This window comes from Toxoplasma gondii, chromosome VIII, assembly GCF_000006565.2.
Source record: "Toxoplasma gondii ME49 chromosome VIII, whole genome shotgun sequence".
Lineage (NCBI taxonomy): Eukaryota > Apicomplexa > Conoidasida > Eucoccidiorida > Sarcocystidae > Toxoplasma > Toxoplasma gondii.
This window is the reverse complement of record NC_031476.1, coordinates 4,293,079-4,317,160: the sequence shown is the minus strand read 5'-3', so window position 1 is coordinate 4,317,160 and position 24,082 is coordinate 4,293,079. Positions and strand designations below refer to the sequence as shown.

The 24,082-nt window shown below is 50.8% G+C and overlaps 3 protein-coding genes and 1 non-coding gene across 4 annotated transcripts; 2 read left to right on the top strand and 2 right to left on the bottom strand.

The window, feature by feature from the left end:
* Positions 1–636: 636 nt before the first annotated feature.
* On the bottom strand, positions 637–11,745 carry TGME49_271880 (B-box zinc finger domain-containing protein; the record flags this gene model as incomplete). Its single annotated transcript, XM_018781634.1, has 13 exons — positions 637–903; positions 1,708–2,224; positions 2,847–4,823; positions 5,185–5,215; positions 5,681–5,909; positions 6,271–6,350; positions 7,023–7,192; positions 7,538–7,623; positions 7,937–7,993; positions 8,710–8,787; positions 9,300–9,459; positions 9,978–10,254; positions 11,460–11,745. The coding sequence occupies 13 exons, from the start codon at positions 11,743–11,745 to the stop codon at positions 637–639; spliced, it is 4,215 nt and encodes a 1,404-aa protein (XP_018636670.1).
* A 2,715-nt stretch (positions 11,746–14,460) lies between these two features.
* TGME49_271888 (3-ketoacyl-CoA reductase, putative) lies at positions 14,461–19,338 on the top strand (the record flags this gene model as incomplete). The annotated part of the gene is made up of 8 exons (XM_018781635.1): positions 14,461–14,613; positions 15,332–15,499; positions 16,010–16,171; positions 16,729–16,819; positions 17,518–17,648; positions 18,343–18,452; positions 18,901–19,090; positions 19,315–19,338. The coding sequence occupies 8 exons, from the start codon at positions 14,461–14,463 to the stop codon at positions 19,336–19,338; spliced, it is 1,029 nt and encodes a 342-aa protein (XP_018636671.1).
* A 774-nt stretch (positions 19,339–20,112) lies between these two features.
* Positions 20,113–20,185, bottom strand: TGME49_271891. Its single transcript has one exon. It is a non-coding gene; the product is annotated as a tRNA-Glu (tRNA).
* A 671-nt stretch (positions 20,186–20,856) lies between these two features.
* On the top strand, positions 20,857–23,323 carry TGME49_271892 (hypothetical protein; the record flags this gene model as incomplete). The annotated part of the gene is made up of 4 exons (XM_018781636.1): positions 20,857–21,025; positions 21,353–21,549; positions 22,466–22,598; positions 22,893–23,323. The coding sequence occupies 4 exons, from the start codon at positions 20,857–20,859 to the stop codon at positions 23,321–23,323; spliced, it is 930 nt and encodes a 309-aa protein (XP_018636672.1).
* Positions 23,324–24,082: the final 759 nt, after the last annotated feature.

The following is a 24,082-nucleotide window of genomic DNA, read 5'->3' as shown; positions in this document are numbered from 1 at the left end:
AATCTGAACACGCACGCATCTAGCATTTGTATACGAATATATGTCTCATTTGTTTCTCTATCTTTGAGGGTTGTCTCTCATCTCCTCTCTTGTCCTCTCTCTTGTTCCCTCTGTTTTTTCTTCACTTGCTGGTTCTTTTTCCTGTCTTCGTCTATACTCGCTCTCGTTATCTCTTCTCTCCCCTCTTTTCTCGCATTTTAGTTCCTCTGCCATTCTGGCGTTCGCCTGCCGAACAGAACATGTCCACATTCGCCATGGGTGTCTCGAAAAGGATGGGGACACAAGGTCCGCCGGCCTGCGCCGTCCGTTAGATGCATGCGCATGAACACACTGAAAAAGATCAATCTACGCATGCGATAAACAGATATACAGAGACGCGCACCAAAAGAACTCTACGCCTCTGCATTTACAGCGATGTACAGGCGTGCATATACACAGAGTCTCTCGCGTATCGTCCAAAAACGATAGACTGTGCTCAGAGATTTCCCTCCGACCTTCTCATCGATACCCCTGTCTCAAGATCCCTCGGGCACTCCCTCTACTCCCTGTGACGACCTCGAAAAAACGACAGAGAGCCTAGTGACTCTTCTTCTCTTTTCTCCTTCTCTTTTCTCCTTCTTCTCGCTTCCGGGTGCTTTATCCGATTCGCCTCGCTCCGATTTGTTCGAGCATGATTTGAATCGTCCTCGGACTCACAGGAGTTTCCTCCTGCGTCGCCGGCGAGGTCGAGACGGCGGCCTCCTTCTTCCGGGGCGGCCTCCCAGGCGCTGCCTTCACCCAGTGAATTTGGTGTGTCTGAGGATCGACACAGCGAACGACGCGGGTCCCCGAAGAAACCGAGGAAGAAGAGGAGTCTCCGGTCGCGCCGGCAGGCCTGAGAATCCGCGTCGCGCGCAGAGGCGTCTGCACAGTTCGCCGCACAAGCGGAGAGAAAAGCTGTGGCATGCGACGAGGCAAGGAGAAGCGCCGGAGGCAGAGGGATTCGCAGAGAGCACACAAGGACTTCATCGAGACAACGAGAGCTTTCCAGCGAGGGAAACGCACAGACAGAAAAGAGGTCTTCAGTTGAAGAAACGCGCGGCGTCTCGACAGCGAGATGCATGCATACACACAAGGCGTCGGAAACCCAATTGTGGCATTAAAAAAGTCGACCCCAACGACTCCGTCTCACGGTGAGTCCGCGCCTTGCTTGCTGTCTCTCTTGTTCCCCGGTTTTCTGAGGTGTAAAAGATTAAAAAAACTTGTGGACGCGCATCGCTGGAATCTGCGAAACCGCGATGCGTGCTGCTGAAGCTCGCGTCACTGGGTCAGAGGCAACATCGTATCTCGCGTGAGACTTTCAAAAAAAGATGTAGCAACGATTCTCCAACGACACACTCTGAAGCGACGGCCTCCTTCTTCGACCGCGTTAAAAACTCTAAACCTATGCATATATATATATATATATATATATATATACAGCAGACTTATGATATGCACATATATATATATAGATATATATATATATATATATATATATAGCAGACTTATGAAGTACTGATCTGCATGTGTATGTGTATTTATACGCACATGTAGAGAAGGACTCTTCAGAAGTGTCAAGACGCATATATCTGCGTATGCAGCTGTACCTCTGAAAGAGTTCTGCATCTCTTGTATGCACGTTGTCGAACCATTAAATTGTCGACTCTCTCACGGGCCATCTCTTACTCTAGTTGTCTCCTTCGCCGTCGCAACTGCTGTGCCTCGTCCCCGTACAACGCTCCTCTGAATCGCGGACAGTGTCTCGTCTTCCTCTCTGTCTTCTTCTTCCTCTCTGTCTTCTTCTCCCTCTCCGTCGCCTTCTTCCTCCTCCTCTCTGTCTTCTTCTCCCTCTCCGTCGCCTTCTTCCCCAGCTGCGCCCTCGACAACGCGTGGAGAGAAGAAGGTCTCTGTAGTGAAGGCGACAGAGCGCGCATGCACAAATTTGGGGAGAGCTGAGGCAGGCGGAAGGCGAATCATCATCGGAGCGGCAGGCATCTTCGGCGCCGGTCGTCGACGCTGCCGACTCTCGGGGCCTCGCACACTTGCCGCCACTGCTCCGTGCATATGCAGGAAGGTTCGCGTCCGAGGAGAGTTTTTTGCTTGCGAGAGAGAAGAAGAAAAGGAAGAAGACGAAGCAGACGCAGAGGCAGGTGGAAGAGAACTTTTGGAGAAAGGAGAAGACGCGCCAAGACGTCTGGTCGTGCTGAAAAAAGGGCAGCGGAGGCGACAGGGAAGCGGAGAACTCATGCGTCAGGTGTACACATCACAAGTTGTCGAATGCAAACTTTTTGGAAAGAAATCTCTTCGAGGGAGGACCGACATGATCCGACGGATAGATCCTGAGCACCTTGTACAGTAGAAGATAAAACCTTTGTTTTACCTCCGACGGAGGTTCTACGTCGTTTTCCTTGCCACCGTCTCGGCTGCACCGCCACCGTCAGTGTCTCTTTCTGTCTTCCTTCGACAGCCCTCTCCACTTCTTCTTCGTTTCTTCTTCTCCCGACTTCTGGTCTTCTTCTTTTTGCCTCCACTAAACTCTTCCTCCTCTTTCCTCCTTCTCTCTTTCCTTTTCATACTCTGTGTCCTCGCGTCCACTTCTGGTCCTGTTGCTCGCTGTCTTTCTTTGTGTTTCTCCCCTTCCCCTATCCTCTCTTGCTGTATTGCTCTTCGTCTCCCTTTCTCTTCTTCTGGAGTTCTCTGTTACTCGTCTTCTTCCCGTTTCGCTCCTTCGCCTTTCCTCTGTTTTCTCTCTTCTCGATTCCGTTCTCTGCTTCTCCTTTCCTCACTCGTCGCTCTCTCCTTCTGTCGCACCCTCTGTGTCTCACCTGGCGCTTTCTTTCCAGCCAAGGCGCCTCCCAGAGTCTGTCGGACGCTCAGCCATGCGCGTCGGGATGGCCTTTCCTGGCGCCGCTGTGACGAGTTCCGAGTCTGCTGAAAACCATGCGTCGTCTTCCCTCAAAACCAGTTGCCTCGAAAGGTCTTCTGCTTCTCTTCTGTGGCGTCGTTCTTCTCTCTCATCTCTCTCTTCTCTCTCCCTGCGTCGCCGTTCTTCTCTCTCTTCTCTCCTGCCGGTGTTCGCTCGTGTGGCTTCCTCGTGAGGCGCACGCAGATGTCTCGCCTCCGACGCGTTCCTTCTCTGGAGCGACGGGAGGAAAGAAGGAATTTCGCGATCGGAGGCTTGCGTCCTCACCGATGTCGCTGCGGAGACGTCTCTCAGGTGGGTCGCCTCAGGCCGTGGAGCCAACACGGCGAACGTCTCTTCTCCCATTCGCCTTTTCTCCAGTCGTTCCTCTTCGTCATATTCTTCTTCATCCTCGTTTTCGTCTTCTTCCTCTTCTCCGTCGTCCTCGTTTGCTTCCTCCTCCTCTTCTCTGTCGTCCTCGTTTGCTTCCTCCTCCTCTTCTCCGTCGTCCTCGTTTTCTTCTTCCTCTTCTCCGTTGTCCTCGTTTTCTTCTTCTTCCTCTTCTCCGTCGTCCTCGTTTTCTTCTTCTTCCTCTTCTTCTTCGTCCTCGTTTTCTTCTTCTTTCTGTCCGTCTGTGTTTGCTCTGTGTTTTAAGTTCTTTTCCTCCGTCCGTGGTCGTTGATCGTTCTTTTCTTTCGCAAATTCTCTGTCTCGACTTCTCTGAACTTCCGTGCTTCCTTCTCTCGTCGCCGAGAGCACCGGAGGGGTACGCCTGTGAGCCGCTGAGAAGTGAGCAAATCTCGGCGCAGCATTTTCCATGATCTCTGCTTTCTCTTCCCCTCTCTTTCCGACCGCTGAACCTCTCCCTCCGTCTGCGTCACTCTCCCGCAAAGACGCGCTGTCTCCTTCGTGCGCGCGCTTCGGGGACAGTTTCTTTTTTGGAGACTCTTTCTTGTTCGGAGACACCTTCGAAGACCCTGTTGGCGAGGCCTTGCGTCCGGCGCCGCGCTCGAAGAAGGCGGCCGCATCCCGGACAGAAAGGCGCTTGACTTTTTTCTCGTCCTCCGGGAGCTTTGCTTGCGGACGTCGCATCCAGGCGTTCCTCTCCTTTACTTGAGAAGGACGAACGAGGTGTGACTCCTCTTCAGTCTCCGAGGAGCTCTGTGGAAGGCTGCGCGCCGACGGCGGCGTAGGCGGCGCGGGCAGCGTCGGACGAGCTCTGCGTGGAGAGGAGACCTCGGCCTCCCTCTCGTCCGAGTCTTCGTCGTCTTCTTCTCCGTCGGGTGTCGACCGTGGCCAACGCCGCCCTCTCTGCGTCGACGCGGAGGAAGTCGACGACTCTGTGAACTCCGACGAGGAGAGGAAGGAGAGTTCTTCGTCGCTCCCGGTCTCCTCGCTGGACTCCTCGCTCGGCTCGCGCTCAGCCACAGGTTCGTCCTTCAGCACCCCTCTCACGGGGACGCCAGCAGCCATTGACCTGTGGTACGCGCCGTACCGCATGTCGGCTGTCGGTACCGCGTCTGGGAGGTCGGCGAGAGCGAGGCTCGGAGGCACACACGGCAATGTGGGGAGTCCTGTCGCGCGCTGGATACACTTTTTCGAGAGGAGAGCAATCCACTCGGAGACGAGCTCGTGACTCTCAGCTGCGAGAAGCAGATACCCCTCCAACGTCTTCCCGGACGCGTCCATCTCCACGACTTCGACGCCGAACGGATACTCGCGCCGCGCCAGGACGCCCACGGCCGTCACCTCTGGGTCCGAGAAAGAGCGACATACTACTTGGCTCGAAAGAATAATTGCGCTCTCCAGCGGCGACGACGCCTCCGCCGTTGTGTGCACACACAAGTAATGTCCGCGAAGCGTGACCATGCGAATGGCCCACTCCGCGTGTAAAGTATCTCTGCAAACGCAGCAAAAAGAGGGCAGAGAACTCGAAACAAAACATGCAGGACAGACAAAAGAAAAACCACCCTGCGGGAAGTGAGTGGGGAAACAAAGCGAAAATCAGAGAGCGGCGAAACGGAGAGACAGAGCGGAAAAAAGAGACCGCACGGAGACAGAGAGAGAGAAAGAGAGAGAAAGAGATAGAGAGAGAAAGAGATAGAGAGAGATAGAGAGAGATAGAGAGAGATAGAGAGACAGACAGAAAGAGATAGAGAGAGAGAAAGAAAGAAGAAAAGAGAGGGGAGATACAAAGTGCACGGGAGGCACACAGGTCCTTCGTGGAAGTGCAGTGTCCCCCTGTCTCAACGGCAACTTACTTTCGGACGAACGCTTGGCACTGGGACGGCTCTGCAAGAAACAAAGTCATCGCATCCGACGACAGCCGATTTCTGCTCGCACTCAACTCGTTTCCGCATGCATGTAACGGCAATTGAATGGGCCAAGAGTTATCGATATCTATGCATTCATGTTTAAACGCACCGTGTGCAGACACATAGAAACGCCTGGACTTCTACGCAAACACCCACATATTTAGTAGGATTCCAGAAACCTGAAAAGGTGACGAGCAGACAACAAGTTGTTGAAATGGTGACCACTATAAGATCGAGAGGAACTGAAGTACCTATGTACAGAAAAACGCATACAGTGATATATATGACATATATATATGTATATATATATATATGTATATGTATATATACATGGATATAAAGAGATTAGAAGAGATCATGGCACGTAGACCGGTACAATTTGATACACGTAAAACTCCACGTAGACTGTGTATATTGACGTGACGGTATCGAGTCCTTTTACCTTTTTCGAGGAAGTAATCGCGGTAAGGCACCCGTCCGTCCTTGTAGACGACGGGTGCGTCCCTCTTGTCTTTTTGGAAAACCTTTTCCATAATTTCTTCGTCTTCCGCGTCGCCAACGAAATCTGCTGGCCAGCCTTGCAGGGGGAAATGGCCGCCGCGAAACTCCTCCACCAGCGCCGTCAAGTCATGGCAGAGTTCCGTCACGTGCTCAGAGGCTCCAAAAATCGCCTAAAAAACGAAAACAGCATCTACTCCGGCTCGAAAATTGCATTTCTTCGACTTCTCACAAGCGTGTCTGCTCTTGACTCAACGACGTCTTTCTCTGTCCCTCTCTTTTCTCTCTCCCTCTCTTTCCTGTCGCGCTCTCTGTCTTCGGTGGAAATACATTTAGCTGCAGAGAGACAACTCAGCGGCGTCGACGAAAAAGGCGTCGGAAAGCGCAGAACCACACAGCAGCGCCTCTGCGACTTGCCATGCACTGGAGACGTCCGGCCGGAGCACAGATCGAGAGGCCCACAGAGTCCGCCACGACAGGGAAAAGCTGTTTGCTCCGGCTCTGCATATGTTCGCAGAAAATCGAAGTTCTCACCGTCTGAGCTTCTTTGAGAAGCTCGTCCGTGTGCGTCGGCGTCATCTTCCAGAAAGGAATGTTCAGCTTTGCTTGCATATCTGACAAATACGAGATTCCCTCACAAACGAAACGCACGAATGCATGCGCAGCACAACCAGTTCCACATCTACAACAAGGCGTTCAGAGATCGACACATATAAAAACGCACCCATAAAGTTATATACATACATATATATACATATATATATACATATATATATACATATATATATATATATATAGTGGTACAAATATGTGTACGACGACAGTGGCGGAGGCGGGAACAGGAGACACCCGTCGTTCAATCGAGAAATGCGCTGAGCGTGTAAGGTGGAAGAGAAGAAAACGAACAGGACTCAAGAAGTTCAGAAAATCAATTCCGTCCCTCGAGCAGCGGAACTCCTCCACTTGGCACATTCGTTTCAAGCTCTGCTCGAACGTTTGTTCCAAGAAACTCCCTTGCACCAAGACTGCCGTCACCCTCTGCACTCAGGTGTACATCCGCCTGCAGAACTCTGGGTGCATGTCGCTCTTTCTGTTTCGTAGTGTCGGCTTCTGTGCATGAAGGCGACGACAACGCCTTCGTCCCCCCCTTTCTCCCTCTCTCTCTCTCTCTGATTCGGAAGTTGTTTTCCAGAGACTGTGTGCGACCTGCTGCTCCGCAGAGACCTTGCCTAGTGTGCCTCTGCATCTGTTCAAGGTGTACATCCACGTTCCTGTTCATTGCTCACCTTCTAAGTGATCGGCGCGTCCCTCGAGGGCGTCGAAAGTGGGTTTCAGTTTCACATAGGCGTTCAAGGCTGCCGCTTCGTTTCTTTTTCCAAGTTCGCTCAGCAGAGTCGCTTGGTGCCCCTTCGCCACCAAGTACCGTCGCAGCGTTTCACATTGCATGTTGACGAATCTGTTGCAGAGCAGAGAGAAGTCAGAAGACGAGGTCCAGACAGAAGCCGACCCAGGGCAACGGTCTGCTCGGAAAGGTGCAGAGGCAGTCTTCCGACGCGAGTAAGAAACCTCGACGTCTCGAAGAGAAAACGAAAGCAATGGCCGACAAGCAACACAGGATCTTTCGTCGAGAAAGGACGCCTTGTACAGGCATTCCTTCAGGGACCGGGTATCGACATACACAGACAGACGAACCCATCCTATTATTGGATGTGTCTTCACTGTAGATTTGAGTGGTACACGTGATGGAAGACGCAAATGGAGACTTGGCATTTTTGGAAACGCATTCAGAAAAAAAACATACCTCAGTCGCTGTGTGCCTTGCTGCTGCAACTGACGAATTTGGTGGTTGACGCCTTCGACGCGCAAGTCGATCGTTTTGTACAACCCCTGAAGACAGCAGCGTCTCCAAATCGAGACAGAGTTTAAAAACGAGAACTTCTCTTTCTCTTCTCCGTCTCTCCTTTGTCCCTGTCTCCCTCTCTCATCTCTCTCTGTGTCGACCTTCCACTCTCTCGCGAGTCGCCTCCTCCTCTCGTCTCCTGTTTCCCCTTCCCCTCTCTCTTTTCTCCCTACCTTCCTCTCCATCTTCCGCGGTTCTCCTCCACCTGTACGTATGTCTCGCTTCTGCTCCCCGTTTCCTTTTCCCTCCACACTTCCGATCGCTTCCTCTCCTTCTCTGGACTCCAGAAGCTCTGCTCACTTTGAATGCGTCGTCAATTTTGTGCTGGTGCACTTCGGCGAGATCAGCCGCCTTTCTCTGGAAACGCACACCGCAGCGCGGAGATCCCCGCGTGAACAGAAAGAGAACCGAAGCACTCAGAAACAGCTGCAGGGAAAACAAACTCGCGAGAGTCTACAGCGGAAAAAAGGTCGACAGACTCGCAAGAACCAGACACCTCAAAAGGTCCACTCACCACCACAAGCGGACAGACCCAAGACTGCTGCGAGATGACTGGCGGACGAGCACAAAGATGGATGGATGGAGACACGCACACAAACGTCGACACAGAGAGAGAGTCAGATACAACAGAGAGATAGACGGAGAGAGATAGAGTGAGATAGAGAATGTGAGACAGAGAGATAGAGCGAAATAGACAAATAGAGATACAAAAAGAGAGAGAGCCGGATAGAGAGATAGAGAGTAAGAGAGATAGAAAGAGAGTCCACAACGCAGAAGTAGGCTGGTAGTTCTTGTTGGAAGGCGCATTTGAAAGATACAGATGCACAGATGATATTCAAGCAGACTGCGACGAGACGCCCACAGAGATGACAAAAGAGAAAGCTACATATGATGCGGTGGCGAAGCGAAAAGGCGTCCCCAAACACCGACTGAACACTGCGGCAACTCCAAAAAGAAGAGACAAGAACAGAGAATGAAAAACAGAAGCCTAGAGCAACTCTGAAGAAGGAGAGACATTTGGAGTCTCATATGTCAAGACACACCTTCGAGAAAAGTCTCTTCTCCAAACTTACCTTGGCACTGCGTAGCTTCGACATAACGTGCTGGAGCTGAGCAAGCTGGTGGGCGAGCCTCGAATAATCCTGATTCAACTGAGAAAAACAAAGTCGTTCACAAACAGTCTCGTCTGAAAATCACTGGCTATGCCCGCATTTCAAATATATATATATATATATATATGGATATGTAAATAAAAAATCACATCTGCAAACGACTTATCCATCTATCCATAAATATATATATATATATATATATATATATATATATATATATATATATATATGCGTGTACGTATGTAGAGTTATGCAGATAGGGACGTACATATCACAGGTAATCTAATGCACAATCCGATTTACGGGGACACAAGCGTGTACGAATACAGATCCATATATAAATATATATATATATATATATATATACATGTGTCAATATATAGACATATACGTGTAGTACGCATGCAGATATCTATATACGTATATAGACACATGCGTACCTGCACATACACGTGAGTACTTGTATACGAGCCTGCATGCACAAAAATACGTATCATGTACTTATGCGCAGAAGAATAGGTCGTTCGCGTGGACGGAAGCTCGGAGTTTACCATGTCTCTCGCAATGGGGACAGCTTCTCTGACGCTGATGATTTGGTGTTTCTGATGTAGCGGCGCGCCGGCGCATTTAACACAGAGAGGCAAGTACCGGCAAGTGGCGCAGGCCAAGGTGAGTCCCTCTTCAGGATGTCGAGAGCATGCAGTCGTCGTTCTGCGCACAATTGGAGAGGAAAACAGCTTGGGGCATGGGAGTCGACGGCTTTCTAAAGTCAAAAGAGGAATGCGACGCTCGGAAAGAAGAGAGAAGCGGTGCAGCGCACAGACGCCCACGAGAAAAGAAGTCCAGTCTCGCACACGAAAGAACAAAAAAATATGCTTTGAGAGTAAAGAAGCGAAGGGAGAGGACCGACAGAATCGAGAGAGCGAGCAAAAGACCCATTCCTTCTGTATGCCTTGCAGTTTTCAGTGAGACACAGAGAGAGAAGAACGAAGTGCCAAGAGAGATTGAAGGGCTGACCTCACGCAGCGACAGAAAAGCAGTTGTCTCTCTCCCTCTCTCTCACTGTCTTCTCCCTCTCTATCATTCTCGCTCTGCGTCTCATTTCCCCTCGCTCTCCCGATGTGTCTCTTGCAAGCGTTCTCCTGTCTTTCTTTCTCTCCTTCCACTTCTTCTCCTTCTTCTCTCCTTCCGCTCTCTCCTTCCACTTCTGTTTCTTCTTTTGTCCTTACTCCTTGATTGTTTCAAGAACATCCTCGTCGAAGGCGAGGTCGAAGTCGTCTACCGTGGACGCAACTTCTTCTTCTTCAACTTCTTCAACCTTGGGAGCATCCAGCTCGAAAACTCCTGCCTTGCTCGCGGTGTTGATCACGTGCTGTTGATTCGGCCCAGACGCATGCAGTTTCAGTGCGCAAATGCCACAAAGAAACTTGCTGCACTCCGAACAGTAAAGCGTTCCGATCCGACCCCAGCAGCTCATGCATGCGCGGTTCTCCGTGCACGGCGAGGCTAAAAAACATACACAATCGGGAAAAGAAGCGAAATGGCAGACGATTAAGAAGTATAAAACGTCCGTTTCCTGCGTTTGTCTCTCCGTGGAATAACTGAGGAAGACGCAGGAGAAGTCAAACAGTATTTTCTTCGCTCTCTCCCTCTGGTGTAAAAGATGACGAAAAAAATTAACGCAATAGTTTTTTGCATTTCTCCAACTGGTATACTTGGCGACACTCCAAGAAAAATGAAACTATATTTTCCTGTCTTTCTCTCATTGGAATAATTGAGAAGAATGCGAGAAAAATGAAACCATACTTTCTCGCCTCTCTCCCACGGGTTCTCCTTCAACAAGACATCGCGCCTCCAATTCTGTTAGCTAGGTCCCGCTAGGTCCCTCTCCATCGCAAATACACGTGACACGAGATGGGAAGTGACGAATGAGTCGGAAGAAAACTCAAAACTCAAGATGTCCTTGTGATTTCTTGGAATCTAACAGTTGTTTAACAGCGGAAAGGAGAACAACAAATGTGCGACGAGTTTTTGACAGTCTGTCGCGAACAGTGGCTGGCCGAACCTCCAATTGAAGACCCTGACTCGAGTCGCGATAAACTAGTTCGGCTAGAACTGAGTAGTCAAGTAGGTGAGAGCAGACTACACAGACCTTCGGAGGTGCGTAGGGGAAAATCCGACAGTGTCTCAGTTGCAAGTCTTTTGATTCACACGGAAGGACGTTTTATCACAGACGGTCTTCGCTCCTGGAACGGATGTGACGTTAGACGAGCCTTTCCTGTTAAAAACGTCTGAAGGAAATGCGCCGTTGAGTCCTCCCTGGACCTCAACAAGGCAAGGCGTGATCGAGAGGAGGAGCCCCGCCTCGCAGACTCGAGAAAGTCAACTCTCATGTCTCCTAGAGCGTCCATTAATTTTTCTGAATGTTTCTTCTTTCCCGATCGAAATTGTTCATGAATCAACCTTTTCTCTATTTGGGGTGTCTGCTGTCGTCCACGCTAGAATGTCTGTTCTCGCCCCGTTTGTACGGCTTTTTTAAGACTGTCCCTTTTCTCCTTTTCTGCGTAGAGTGTCTCTTCCTTGCGGATTCTTTCCTGTACTATTTGGCGGCTCTCTTCGCCCCCGTTTGCACACTCTGCCGCTTCAAGCTCTGGACTCTTTTCTCTCCACGTGTCGAGGTTCCCGGCGGGTTTTTTCTTGCTTCTGCTCACCAGATGGTCTGGGTGCGGGAAGCAGGAGAGTCGGGAGTTCTTCTCTCTCGGAGGACCAAACAATGCCTCGGACTTCGTGTCTAGGTTCCATCTCTCTGCCTTTTCGACGAGGAACGTGAGAGCAGGGACGCACGGTGAGCGGATGGACAGGCTCGACCGCGTTTGCGGGCAGCTGGCGGCCGTCAACATCCCGCTGCTCAGCCAATCCGCGCCGCTCCGAGGGCGGGAGCCGATTCGACTCCGCCGCGAGCGGAAACGACGGAGACTTCGGAGCGAACGGAGGCATCTTGGAGGGAAAGAGAAAGACGAGTTAATAATGGTAAGTACGGAGGAAGAGAGGAAACGAAGGAGGGGGAGGAGGGAGACGGCGAGAGCGGATTGGAGGACAAGTAGAGAGAAATAGAGGGACTGAGGGACAACAGAAGCAGAGAAACGAAGACACAGAAGAGAGAGACCAAGGCAAAAGCCAGGCGAGAAGGTGAGAAGAGAGAAAGAAAAGATGGAGCAGACGTTTTTAAAAGGTGAAACAGAGGGAGAAAGACTCGGACGAGCAGACAAAACGAAAGGCAGGACGGAAAGAGGGAAATCGAGAATTCCGAGGAAAATGAATCAAGGGACAGACGCACGTAGAAAGCCGTGGGGACCGAGGGAATGGGAGGGTCCTGTTGGAAGAGAGAAATGAACAGAATGTGTCTGGTTGGATAGAAAACTGGAAATGAGAAAAAATTCGCACGGGGGAAGAACGGAAACGGCGACACGACGCAACGTTACTGAAAAGGAACAGAGGAGGTCGGTAAGGCGAACTCCACCGGCGAGGCGGCAGACGCAGGTGAACGCACAAGCCAAAGTAAAAGAAGGGGTAAAACCGGAAAGACAGAAAAACAATGAAAACAATGGAGCGAAGGGGAAGCGGTACCGGCCGTCATGAAAGGAAATCGCGTTCTTACGAAAGCAGACCGGGGATACAGTGAGGAACGGGAAAGTTTGGTCCCCATAACAGGCAGAGGATTGTCAGAGGCAACGCGAACACTGCCAAGAACGAAAGGAAATTCCGAAAAAAATTCGGAAGGAAAGCGGCGGCACACGCCACAAGAAATAACAGAGAAACCGCCGTCCTGTCTGCCTCAGTGTTGTCTCAGCCCCTGGCTCGTCGGTGCACGGACGAGGGCAGGAAACCAATTCCCCCTTTTTCCCGCATTCCGGTCATGCCGTCGGTTCCATCCTAGCTTTTCCCTTAGAACTCTGCTGCGTGTGACAGAAGCCAAGAAATGGCGGCAGAGAAAAAACTCCAAGAAAGCTCTCATCGCCGGCGGTCGAGTGATCCGTGCCACGGCGTTGGAGATCCGAAAGGCGCGTTCGCGTTGCGCTGGTGTGTCCCTTGCCAACGAAAAAAGGACGGAAGACAGACGAAGAGAAGATTCCGGCAGGCGTCCGTGATTCTTATACTTTTCTGTATCTCCGCCACCACGTGTTCAGAATTTTGCGTTTGCCACCCCGTTTGTTTCGAAAAGCGCGGTTACTCTGCTGTCTTGGCTCTCTCTGCAGTGCATGTGTTCGCGGCAGCCTCGGCGTCCACGAACCAGCCAAGGTCAGGCGGGTGACAGCCGAACGGAGTTGTCTTCCCCGGCGGCGGACCGCTTCCTAGAAAGGCGTCTTCCAGTGACTTGGAAAGCGTATCCAACTCAATTCATGTTGTAATAGAGAAATTTTTGTCCTGTGTCGGGGAAAGCGAAACCCGCGCGCGAAAAAGCTGAAAACCCGTGGATCCCACCCACAGGGTCGAGTGTACATACACGCGAGCCACTCGGTGCCCGATCGGGCACGGCGTCTCGCTCGTGAGGAGCACGAGTCGGGTTCGCACACTTCGTTTGTTTGTCGAGTCGCGGAGTCTCCTTTCCCTTCGGCAAAAGCAACCTGTACGAAGTCGTCTTTACAGTAAGATCATTTTCATGTGTTTCCGGCCACTTTCCACAAAAGTGTAGTCTGAAACTTAACCGCAGCCGGACCCAATGGCACCTGCAGCGACCCGGCCTCTGGCTCGCCTCTCGCAGTCGCCGTCCACTGTCGGGCCGCGGCGACGGGAACTGTAGCCCGCTTCTCGGGGAGTTTCCTAGATTCTTCGCGTCAATTCTGTTGCGCAAAGGTTCGCAAGCTTCTCGCGTAAGCAAATGGATGGACAGTTTCACTCGACGCGCTTTGTTGCCAGCAGGTAGACAGCGGACGGCGCGGTAAAACGCCCCCCTTCGCGGCAGCCGGAGGCGCTCAGGCGCAAACCGCGAGCAGCTTTTCCCTCTCAGAGACCAGAAAATGACTTGGGAACAGGTGTAAAAAGCAGATGAAAGGCAGACAAACGGGTTGTGTTGTGTGCAGAAGCGAGGGGCCGGCAAGAGGCGCGATTTCTCCGACACAGTGCAACTTTTCGCCGGCTTTTTTGCCAAGTGAGAAGCCTAAACAAAACTGCTCTGGCCACCACACTGTGGAGGGTGTGTGCCAGCGTGTGTAAAGGAGGCCAATGGAGTAAGTCCTGTTATTCTGATGCAAGACTTGCCGTCCGCAAGTTATCTGTCGTCTCTTCGGCTGTGAGAAAGACATAAGCACACGGAGCCTACAAATATACACCTCTCTCCGCTGTCTCTTGGGTCCTTTGTCATGTCCTTTCTGCCAGCGCCCTTGTCGCCGTCTCTCTAGTCTATCACCCGCGTCCCTCGTTTCTTTCGCGATTCGTCTCCTAGTCACCTGCGACTGTGACTTGGTCGATGACTCTTCAAAGTGTCCTACCTTCCTGTGTACACCTTTTCTAGTTTCTCTTCATTTCCTCACCATCGCCGTTCTCCCGTGTCTCCCGTCGGTGCGAAGATCTCCTGTCTCCGCCACTTTTGTGGTTTTTTTCCAAAGAGCGTCCGGCGCTCCTGGCTCCCTCGTGCCGGCCTGCTCTCCTCACGAGACCGCCCTCCCCCCCCCGCCGACAAAAGTGAAGAACTGAACCACAATCAACAGCAAAATGGATCTCTTCAGTTGCGGGTGCATTAAGGCACTGAACAGCCACGTGCAAGCCCTCATAGGGGCTTGCCCGTTCGTCCAGCTCGCAGCGACGACGCTCGGCCTCGCTCTCCTCTGCTGTGTGTCGCTGGCGCTTATGCGCCGAGGCTTCAAGGTATACTTCTTGTCCCTCTTTGTCTGTCAAGATCTCTTATTGTTTACATGCAGTAGATATATATATATATACATATATAGATATATATAGATAGATTGTAGACGGATATGGGTACATGATGTATATTACACAAATGTGTGCTGAATTAGTGCGCATGCATATATATACATATATAGGGAGAAAGTTCTACGTGTTGGAATATGGGATTGATTTTGCATGTTTACCTCACTTTTGGTGAATTCTTTGCGTGGAGTTACGCTGCCTCGACTGTCGGCGCAGTTTTTCACGGAGTTTTGGATGGTCTGTCTCATACATTCCCGTTGATCTAGGTGCCTCGGGGGCCCGTTTGCTTTTAAAGGGCAGTTTGTGTTACGTTCTTCGTCGATTGTTATGTGTAGCCTCGTAGTTATCGTGCATGCGCGTGTCGTAATGAAGCCTCACTGCCAACGGTTGAACCCGTCTCCTTGAGAAGAAACCTTTCCATTTCCTCCTTTTCTGGAATTTATCGTTCCTTACGCTCATCCCTATCCCTACAAAATATGTGTTCCTTCTCTTTCTTTTTCCCGGTCTTCTTGTGTTTCTGCAAATGTCATCGAGCTCTTCGCCATGTGTACCTTGTGTGTTGATGGGGGCGTGTCTCCGAAGATATGCCGAGGGCAGTTCTCTCTGGATGAGTCCGGGATCTGTGTCTGGGCCGGTGCTCTCTGCACTTCTTCAGATCCTGTTCACCCGGAAATTCCAACTCGACAAATTCGGCGAGTGGGCTGTGGTAACCGGTGCCACAGACGGCATCGGCAAGGCGATGGCAATCCAGATGGCCAAGAAGGGCATGAAAATTTTCCTCATTTCGAGAAACGAGGAGCGTCTCCGACAGACGGAACAGGACGTAAGATGGAAAAGAGCAAGTTCCGACGCAAAACCATCTCGTGAAACACAGAGAACCAGTCATGCAACGATACACATCGCCATGAGTGTGTATATATACATATACATAGACGTACTGATGTACTTATGTGTGTGTCTGTGTATGTGTGTAAGTTCATGCGTGTGTCTGTTTCGACTTTCGGAGTGAACGGTGTATGCCGGGAATCATCTTCGTTTCTCTGACCCTCTCTGGACGTTCTGGAAGTCTTCCCTCGTCTTTTTCGGGCAGATGCCTAGGCCTGCTGTGGCGTTTCACGAGGTGATGTGTCGCTCCGACGTCGGGAAGGAGACCCCATCTTTTGAGGACGCCGGTATTGCGCTCAGAGCTGCCTTTATGTGTACATGTAAATGGCCGATGGGGAGTGTACTTTCTACTTAAATTGATCGTTCGAAAAGCTTCTTTCGGTTTGGTAGAACGATCGCGCGGGGTTTGAGGATTCGTCGTTTTCCCTTCGCTATCTGTTTAACTCAGCTTCAAGCGGCTGTCCCTGCCTTGAGAGGAGTGAAGAGTTTCGCAGTGGATTTCTCTGAGGGCTCGACAGAAAGTCTCTTCCAGAAATTGGATGCGGCACTGAAGAACCTCGACGTGGGAATTCTCGTCAACAACGTCGGCGTCAGTTATCCGCATGCAATGGTGAGAAGTGTTTCGAATCTTGCTCGCGAAAAAACAATTGGAAAGCCGAGTCCATGGGTGAACGGACCAGTCCCTGAAATCCACCAGCAGTCTCAAGATGCGACGGGGCCAGCAATGAGGAGATTCCAAGAAACTTTTCGATGATTCAGTTGACTCAAGAAAGTCCTAGAAAATCGTGTTACCGAACGTTAGAACTCGCAAAAGGTGCAAAATACATTATTCATACATTTGGGTGACCGCAGTGGCACTTCAGTAGTAAATTTATCTTCGAAAATAAAGGCAGAAAAAGCGGCGGTGTGAAACACCCCTCAAGAAAAATGGCAAGGGACAACCCGGGGCGACAGGTTTACACTCACCTCATATCTCACGCTGCGGCCTCCCGACTCGTCAATTCGCAGTGTTGAGGCCGTCTCCAGAGTTGCTGAGTTCTTGCCGAAAAGCCTGTGTTTCGCTTTTTATCGAGGTGACGACTTCTGTGCGCGAATCTTCACTGCTCTGGTATAAAAGCTTTGGTTGCTTTCCACTTTTTTCGCATTTGCTTGTGTGTCCTTTTGCAGTTTTACGACGAGCTAGATCTGGAGACTCTCGATCAGCTTATCAATGTCAATGTCAGGTCTACACTGGTGACGACCCGGGTGCTGTACCCAGGTGGGCAGAGAGTCTGTGAAGTTCCATCTTCTCTCCATGTTCCTTTTCTCGTCTGTCTCTTCTGATCTTCTTTGCTGGAAGCAAAAAAAGAGCCTGGCTGTTCTCTTTTGCCGATGCTCTCCGAAAGCGACTTCTGAGCTCTCACAGAAGCCACATAAAATTTGAGGCGATAGGTAGCGAGAACAAGACGGTTCGGACGAGGGGTTCTTTATTTGGACAAGCATCATTCTTTCAGGAATTGTTTATTTTTCTGTACTTCAACGTTTCCCTCCCTGTGAAAAAGATATTCAGCAAAGCTGTTTGCCTTATAATGCAGTGGACAGAGTCAAAGAGGGAAACAGAAAAAGACGACAGACCAGGACAGAACAGAAAAAAAGCATGAGAGGTCCATGTAGCTTGGGAAGGCCGCTCTCGCCACTGCATGTGATCCACACTGGATTTCCATGGAGCGGAAGGGGAACCAACAGAAGCAAAAGTTACCTTTTGCTTCTTTTCGTTGTTTGGCGAGTCTCCTTGTCAGTTCGGGATATCTACGCTTGCTGCCCGCTCTCCATGTTACCTTTCTTCTTTTCTGCACTTTGCTTTCTTTGATTTTCTTTCCTGCTTGTCTTGTCCCTCGCTCCGCGTTTAAGACCGCGAAGACTCTCGTCTCCACTGTATGTGCGGCGAATTCTCGCTTTCTTCGTTCCTTTCCTTAGGCATGGTCAGTCGCAGACGGGGCGCCATCATTTGTGTGGGGAGTGGAGCTTCGGAGATCGCTAGCGATCCTCTCTATTGCGCCTACTCGGCAACAAAAGGTGCGGCAGAGGCTTTCTGCCGTTCTCTCCAGGTATGTGGCATGCCTGCTCGATACTCTAACATGGCTCCGTTTAAGGAAATCAAACGAACTCTCCCCGTATCTGTGGAGGAAGATTCGTCTGCCTAGCCAACACGATCCTGCTCTGTGGGGACGCGTCCCCTACGGAGGGGAAGTACATGAGAACATCTTCTACAGTAACGCAGTCGGCGCAACGCGAAACTATGGATATGGTAGTAAACTCTTCGAATGACCAGGAGGCTCCTACATTTTCCGTCAGGGGCCGACGACGTGTGGCGTTGCCTCTGTGTCTTTGGATTCGCTGAGGAGGCGAAACACAGCCTACATTTTCCACGGAAAAGGATTGTGTTCGCAGCGGACTTGACGGGGCCAATGACTGTGGGGGGCTTTCACGAGAATCCGATCCGTGTAGTCCGTAAAGACTAACACTACGAAGGAGATTACCAAAGTGAATATCAGGAAATGTGTAGTGCTCGCTTTTACACCTGATATATGTGGAGAGTAGTCGAGTCTTCTATAGTTTAACCGCGACGGTGCCCTTTTGATTCCCATGAACGGAGTTACATAGTATATTATCTGCACGGGTTGAGACCCAGCTGTAGGGGCAGCCAAACAGCTAGTGAAGGGGGGGAGGGTGGAACCCATTTTTACAGCTCGGTGGAGTGTGGTGTCGAGGCATGAGTTTCTCGGGGTTTTTTTCTTGCAGCCGGAATGTGCTAGCAAAAACATTTTGGTTCAGTGCCATGTGCCGCTCTTGGTCACGACGAAACTGTCCAAAATGCGCAAGACGAACCTGATGACCCCCAGCACCGAGAAGTGAGTTCGCATCTTGCGCTGTCGACAAAGCCGAGTGTGGGTCGGCGCCAGTCGCCCATGGTTTCTGGGAATCTACAGAGGATCCGACAGGGACTGTGTGGACGCTGCACAACGACTTTTCTTCAACGAAGTGTGTTTTGACGTTTTGCGGCCGGCAGGAAGACCTGAAAGAGTTAGACCTGCCTCCTCCTTGTCGCAGCTGTTGTTGAATTCATGGGGGGCCTTCCGCAAGCAGGACTGAAACAAAGTCTTGCGGGTTGTTTACACTGCGTGGCGACACCGAGTTTTTTGTCTTTCGAGTTCGTCGAAAATTGTGATGCTTCTTTGTTACCTGACGCGGGCGGTGTCAGGACGAGTTCACATGCGCAGACGAGAATAAATGTGATGCAAAGAACTTTTTCGGTGTCATATCAGATGCGTTTTGCTGTCTGTGTTGTGTCTCCTTCAGATACGCGAAAGCCGCTGTGGCAGCCATTGAGAACGGGAGCCTGCGTGGCCCGACAACCATTTCCCCTTACTGCGTCCATCGCTGCATTATTTGGCTGTCCAACGCCGTTCCTCGGAGGATCTGGGAGGCCGCCTACCTGCCTCGGTGTCTGTCTATTCGCAAACGCGCGCTGAAAAAGAAGGAACAGCAAGTAAGTCACGAGGGGAGAGAAAACTGTCAAAACAATCACTCAATCGAATATATCAGCTTCAAAAAGTGTTTTGACCGAGAAACACGAAAGCACAGAGTAAGAAAGTGGAACAAGGAAGCCGAAGGACGGCACAGACACAGCGCAAGATCTGAACAAGATGCGGGGAAGTGAAAGGGAAAGGACAGACATCGCGTGCACACTTTGAATCGGTGTTTTTCATGCAGGCGGAGGCTAAGAAGGACATGTAAAAGGCGGCGGACAACCGACGAAGTTGTACTATGTTCGACCGTTTATACTTTCGTCCAACGTGGCAGTCTGGTAGTCTCACGTATGTATGTCGCGCAGTGGAGCAGAGCTTCGATCGGGGGACATGTCTCTGCGGTTCCCCTTTTTCGTGTGTAAGAAAACGTTGTACGGTACAGGACTGGGAAGCGGCGTTTTATCCCCTTTCCTCGTGGTTTGTATCTTCGTTTCCGCAGAAGCCAACTGTGCGTGTGCAGTCAGTTCCGGATTTCTCTCTGGTGTGCACTTGTCGTCACTCGCGCACGGCATGCACGGATTTGCACGGAGAAGTCCGCAAACGAGAAGTATCAGCACAAGTGATAAGTTCAAAAGCTCTTCGGAGTTCTGAGCTCGTGCTTGTAGCGGAAGAGAACCCTTCCTTCACACGCACACTTGTTCCGTTTCGGGAACGCGCAATCAACGGCCACATCCTTCACTTTGTTACGTTCTCTTGCTCGGCGCGGAAGACAACGTGACTGTCGCAGTGCCTTCGAAATGGGTGGATAGGAAGTCAGCCGTTACTGCAAGCACAAACTAATCATCACAAAAAGCACGGCATCATTGGAAAGTGGTGCACAGGAAACGTACACTGGGACTCGGCGACCGGTAGAAAACAGACCCTCGCGCGCTCTTGTCTCTACTCTCATGGTGGCTGTAAAGGCTTCCTAGTAATTGTCGCGGAAGGAATTTAGGAGGGGAGGATGGAAATTAGTGTTTTCTGTTGAGAAGGGGAAAATGGATTCCGTCGCCGGGACTTGAACCCGGGTCGCGCGGGTGAGAGCCGCGTATCCTAACCACCTAGACTACGACGGATGTGCGCCCACTCGGCACACGAGTACTGATTGAGGTAGGAGAATTCCAGAAGAGCAGTTCACTAGCAGTGATTGAGTCTGCAGAGCAGCTATTGAAGAAGCGGTGACAAAAAGACTGATGGCGATTCACTGAAAGAAAGGTGTGTGGCTTAGATCAGCCGGAGGGAGATCTACTGAAGGCGGCTCTTCGGCGAGGGTGACAATCGCGAGTGTGCACGTTTCCTGTACGGTCTAACATGCGAAAGCGGTGATTTTTCGTGTTCCCCCAGTTTTTGGCCTCTGTCACAAATGACAAAGGATATATGTCCATCAGTTGCTGCATGCGCGACCGAGATAACTGAAGTTTGTCATGTTCGGAGCAGTTGTCTTTATCAGACGTTCCCTAAATCGAAACGTTGGGAACAACTGGTTGTTTCTAACCTTCCCTGCCTCTACGTGGTTTTCCGTGTATTCACGGGTTTCATTACACGTTAACGGTTCCCCGGTCAGTGACTTGCCGTTCTTTTTTGCCTCGTCGCTGGAACAGCTCGAGACGTCGATCGTAACTTGTTAGACGAGATCTGTCCAGAGTTTGCTCGTAACGCCCAAAGCGGAAAGTTATGATTCTACCTCTCGTTGTACATCAGTCTTGTACTGCAAATGAGAAAGGAATAGGTCTTCTCGGTTTTCTGTATGCTGGCTCCGTCCACAACACGCCTCCCGCACACGTTAGTCTCGAAGATGGAGCGTTCGGATCAAGTACGAGTCCCACACCCAGAATTCAACAAGTGGTTTCCACGTTGCGTCCCGCGAGAACTGAGGGTGAATCCATCAATCCGAATCTTTTGTTTCCATGGAGCTGGTGAGACTGTGCTGATCCGAACGAGTTCCTTCATCCGTAACACGCCTGGCAACGGAAAGCAAAAAGCAACTGACCACTCTGCGTTAGTGCCTCCGACAAGCGGCAGAGAAAAAGCACAAGCCATGAGGCCATGACTGTACATCCACTTTTACAGTTGTGTTGCGTGGGTATCCGAAGCCCCCCTAGAAAACGCGTCGCTCTGCAGCAGCGGTTAGAGGACAGGTGTTTTGGATATTCTTTTTTCTCATCGATGACGAAAGGATTCTCCTGAAGTAAGCAGCCTCTAAATGTATGGCCAGCATATATTTTGTGCGTGTATGACGGCAGGAATGGACTTGACCGTGTGGACCGGCGTTGGTACTCCGAAGGCGCCTACCGTAAATCCTCTTGTTAGCTTCTGCGAGAAAGAAGGTGCACAGCTGCTTGCCGTGCAGCTGCCCGGCCGTAGTCTCAGAAGTAAAGAACCGGTCCCCGCCACGATCCAGAAATGCGTCAGTCAGCTTCTCGATGTTATCGCTCCTCTAGTAAGTCACGTAATTCGCTGGCGAAAGCCAAGGCTTGAAAGGAAAATCTCTTCTCTCGAGGTTCCGCTTTTCTTTCGCACTGATGGGAAGCTATCGCACGGAGCGGGGGGCATTTCGTTTGCTTGAAAATGCAGGGCAGCAAAAGCTGAATACGATGTACCGGAATTTGTCGCCCGCAATGAATTGACAGTACGGAGTCGGTGTAGACCACGACGGCCATCTTTGCTTCTCTGTACCATATCGATTTCTCATGGTTCACGATCACTGGTGTTCTGTCGCACAAAATCAGGTCTCCTCGCGCGTACCTTATGTTCTAGTGGGATACTCCATGGGTTCCTGGATTGCTTACGAGCTAGCTTGTGCTATCGCCAAGCGAAAAGAGATTAACACCGAGTTCCGCCTTCCGGTTCGAATGATTCTGGCTTGTATGGTTAGTCCTGATACTCCCCCCAACAAGCGACCTTGGAGAGAAACACGGTATCTCACCGACCCAGAATTTCAGGTGCGTTGTTAACCGTCGATCTCCTCAGCATTTTCGCGTGGAATGATATTCCCAAACTAGAGATGGGGGCCTTTCGTTCGCTGTATGTGGTCCTCTCACAGCCACAGGTAGGCTCAAGCAAAAATGTTAGCCTAGTATCAAGAAAGTTCTGTCCGATGGAAGTCCGGCATGGTCCTGATGCCTACTTCTCTGGCTGGTATGCGTGAGAGGCACGCTATGTTACGGGTGTGCCCTCTTTCAAGAAAAACCCCTGCGTCTTTGAAACAACACTTTGACACGCGTCATCATCAATGCAGACAAGACGCCAGATCAAGTGTCAAAACAACAGTGTGTGGGCACACGTGTACCAAGTAGACATGGGCTTGCATGCATTACCATCTGGGTCCTCCTGTCGTCGTTTTTCCTAAACTGCAGGAGGAGCTTCGGGGATGGAGCTGCAACGAAATTCTTTTCCAGTCCGATCTCTGGGCAGCTTACGGCAAGCTCTTGCGAGCCGACCACTTGCTGTTGGACGACTACATTCCTACCAAGAGAGAAGAACCTCTCGGTCAGCAACATGACACCATGGGACAAATCATTCCAAGCGCAGGCCATAGCGGCAACAACGGCATCGCTGTTCATGGGATGCTTAGCAGAGAAACTGCCAGAACATTATGTTGACGGAGAATGAGGAAGTCTCAGGCGAGGCGGAAACACGTTACGGTTAGGAATCATGGATTCGAAAGGTCCTGGATAACTTTCCACTACACGCCGGCTGAAAGCCGTCTTTGACAACCAGCCAAATCGTTTTGATGAACAATATCCTCACACCGTCTGTTTGTCTTTGCGAACTGCTGCTCAGGTGTGCCATGCTCGATTTTCCGAGCGCGAGGAGATCTGAAACTGCAGAGCCCCTCGCATTTTGTTAATTGGTTTTCCTTGGTCGAGGGAAGTTCCACAACACGAGAAGAACAGAACGTCAACCCAGCGCAGCTTCGCTCGGATGACCACTCTGGCATCTTGCGTGACCAGCAAGGCGATTCACGCATTGTGGACTGTACGTTGCGTGAAACCGATGTCAGAAAAAACGAGACAGAGTCTACCGGAAAAGCAGGACCTGACGCAGATACCGCCCTTAGTTCTGGTCTGCAACGGGGATATGCCGCCCGCATTGGCGTGCTCGAAGGCACCCATGGCCTCATGTACGATCCAGAGTGTCGCGCTAAGTTCTTCGAACGCATTTTGGAACTCGTTGAACAAAGTCTTCTTGACCTGATGTACGATGGTATGTAACAACAGTGCCTTGCAGCTGACGCCGCGTCAGTTACGGAGATCACGTCTCTGGGAAAACCCGTCGTATTATTGGTGACAGCAACACAGGGCGAAATGTTCAAATTTGTAAGTCGATGGGACCCCGGGCAAATGTTCAATTTTGCCAAGTTATTCTGCCAAGGAAGACATTCCACGAGATCCTGTGACACAGTGGTCTGCGGCCTTGTTCCATCGTGTATTCACACCTTTTCCGCTGTGCTTTCAAAACACATATCTGGTGAATCACAGTCAGCTGAGATCGGGGTTTCAGCAGCCGCACTAGCCCTCCGTGGCGGCAAAGCGACGGATCACTCCCATATTGAGTGTTAAGCGACCACTCTAAAGCATATCGCTTACAAAACGCCATGTTCGCGAATAAGGAAGTTCTCTCATAACTAAAGCCGTGAAGCAATACGGGCGCCACGGCCGCTAATAAGGAATTTCCCTTAGAACAAGAGTAAAACAGTCATGCATCTAGCTTACGGGCCCCACGTTAAATGGTGAATCTCCCTTAAAATCGGGTTAAAGCAGTATTCTTTAAAGTCGCTGCGCAACTGAAACTTGTTCAGTGACTGAAAGCAGAGCGTGGCCAGAACAGCGGAGGTCCTGATCATTAGAGCGTTAGATTTACTAGAAATGACCGCGTACTAGCAAGTCGTCGATTTATCATTCTGCAGAAGATCCTTCACAAAGTGTGCGCCGCTGTCTTCATCAGCAAAGCGCGAAATTCGAGCCCGTCGC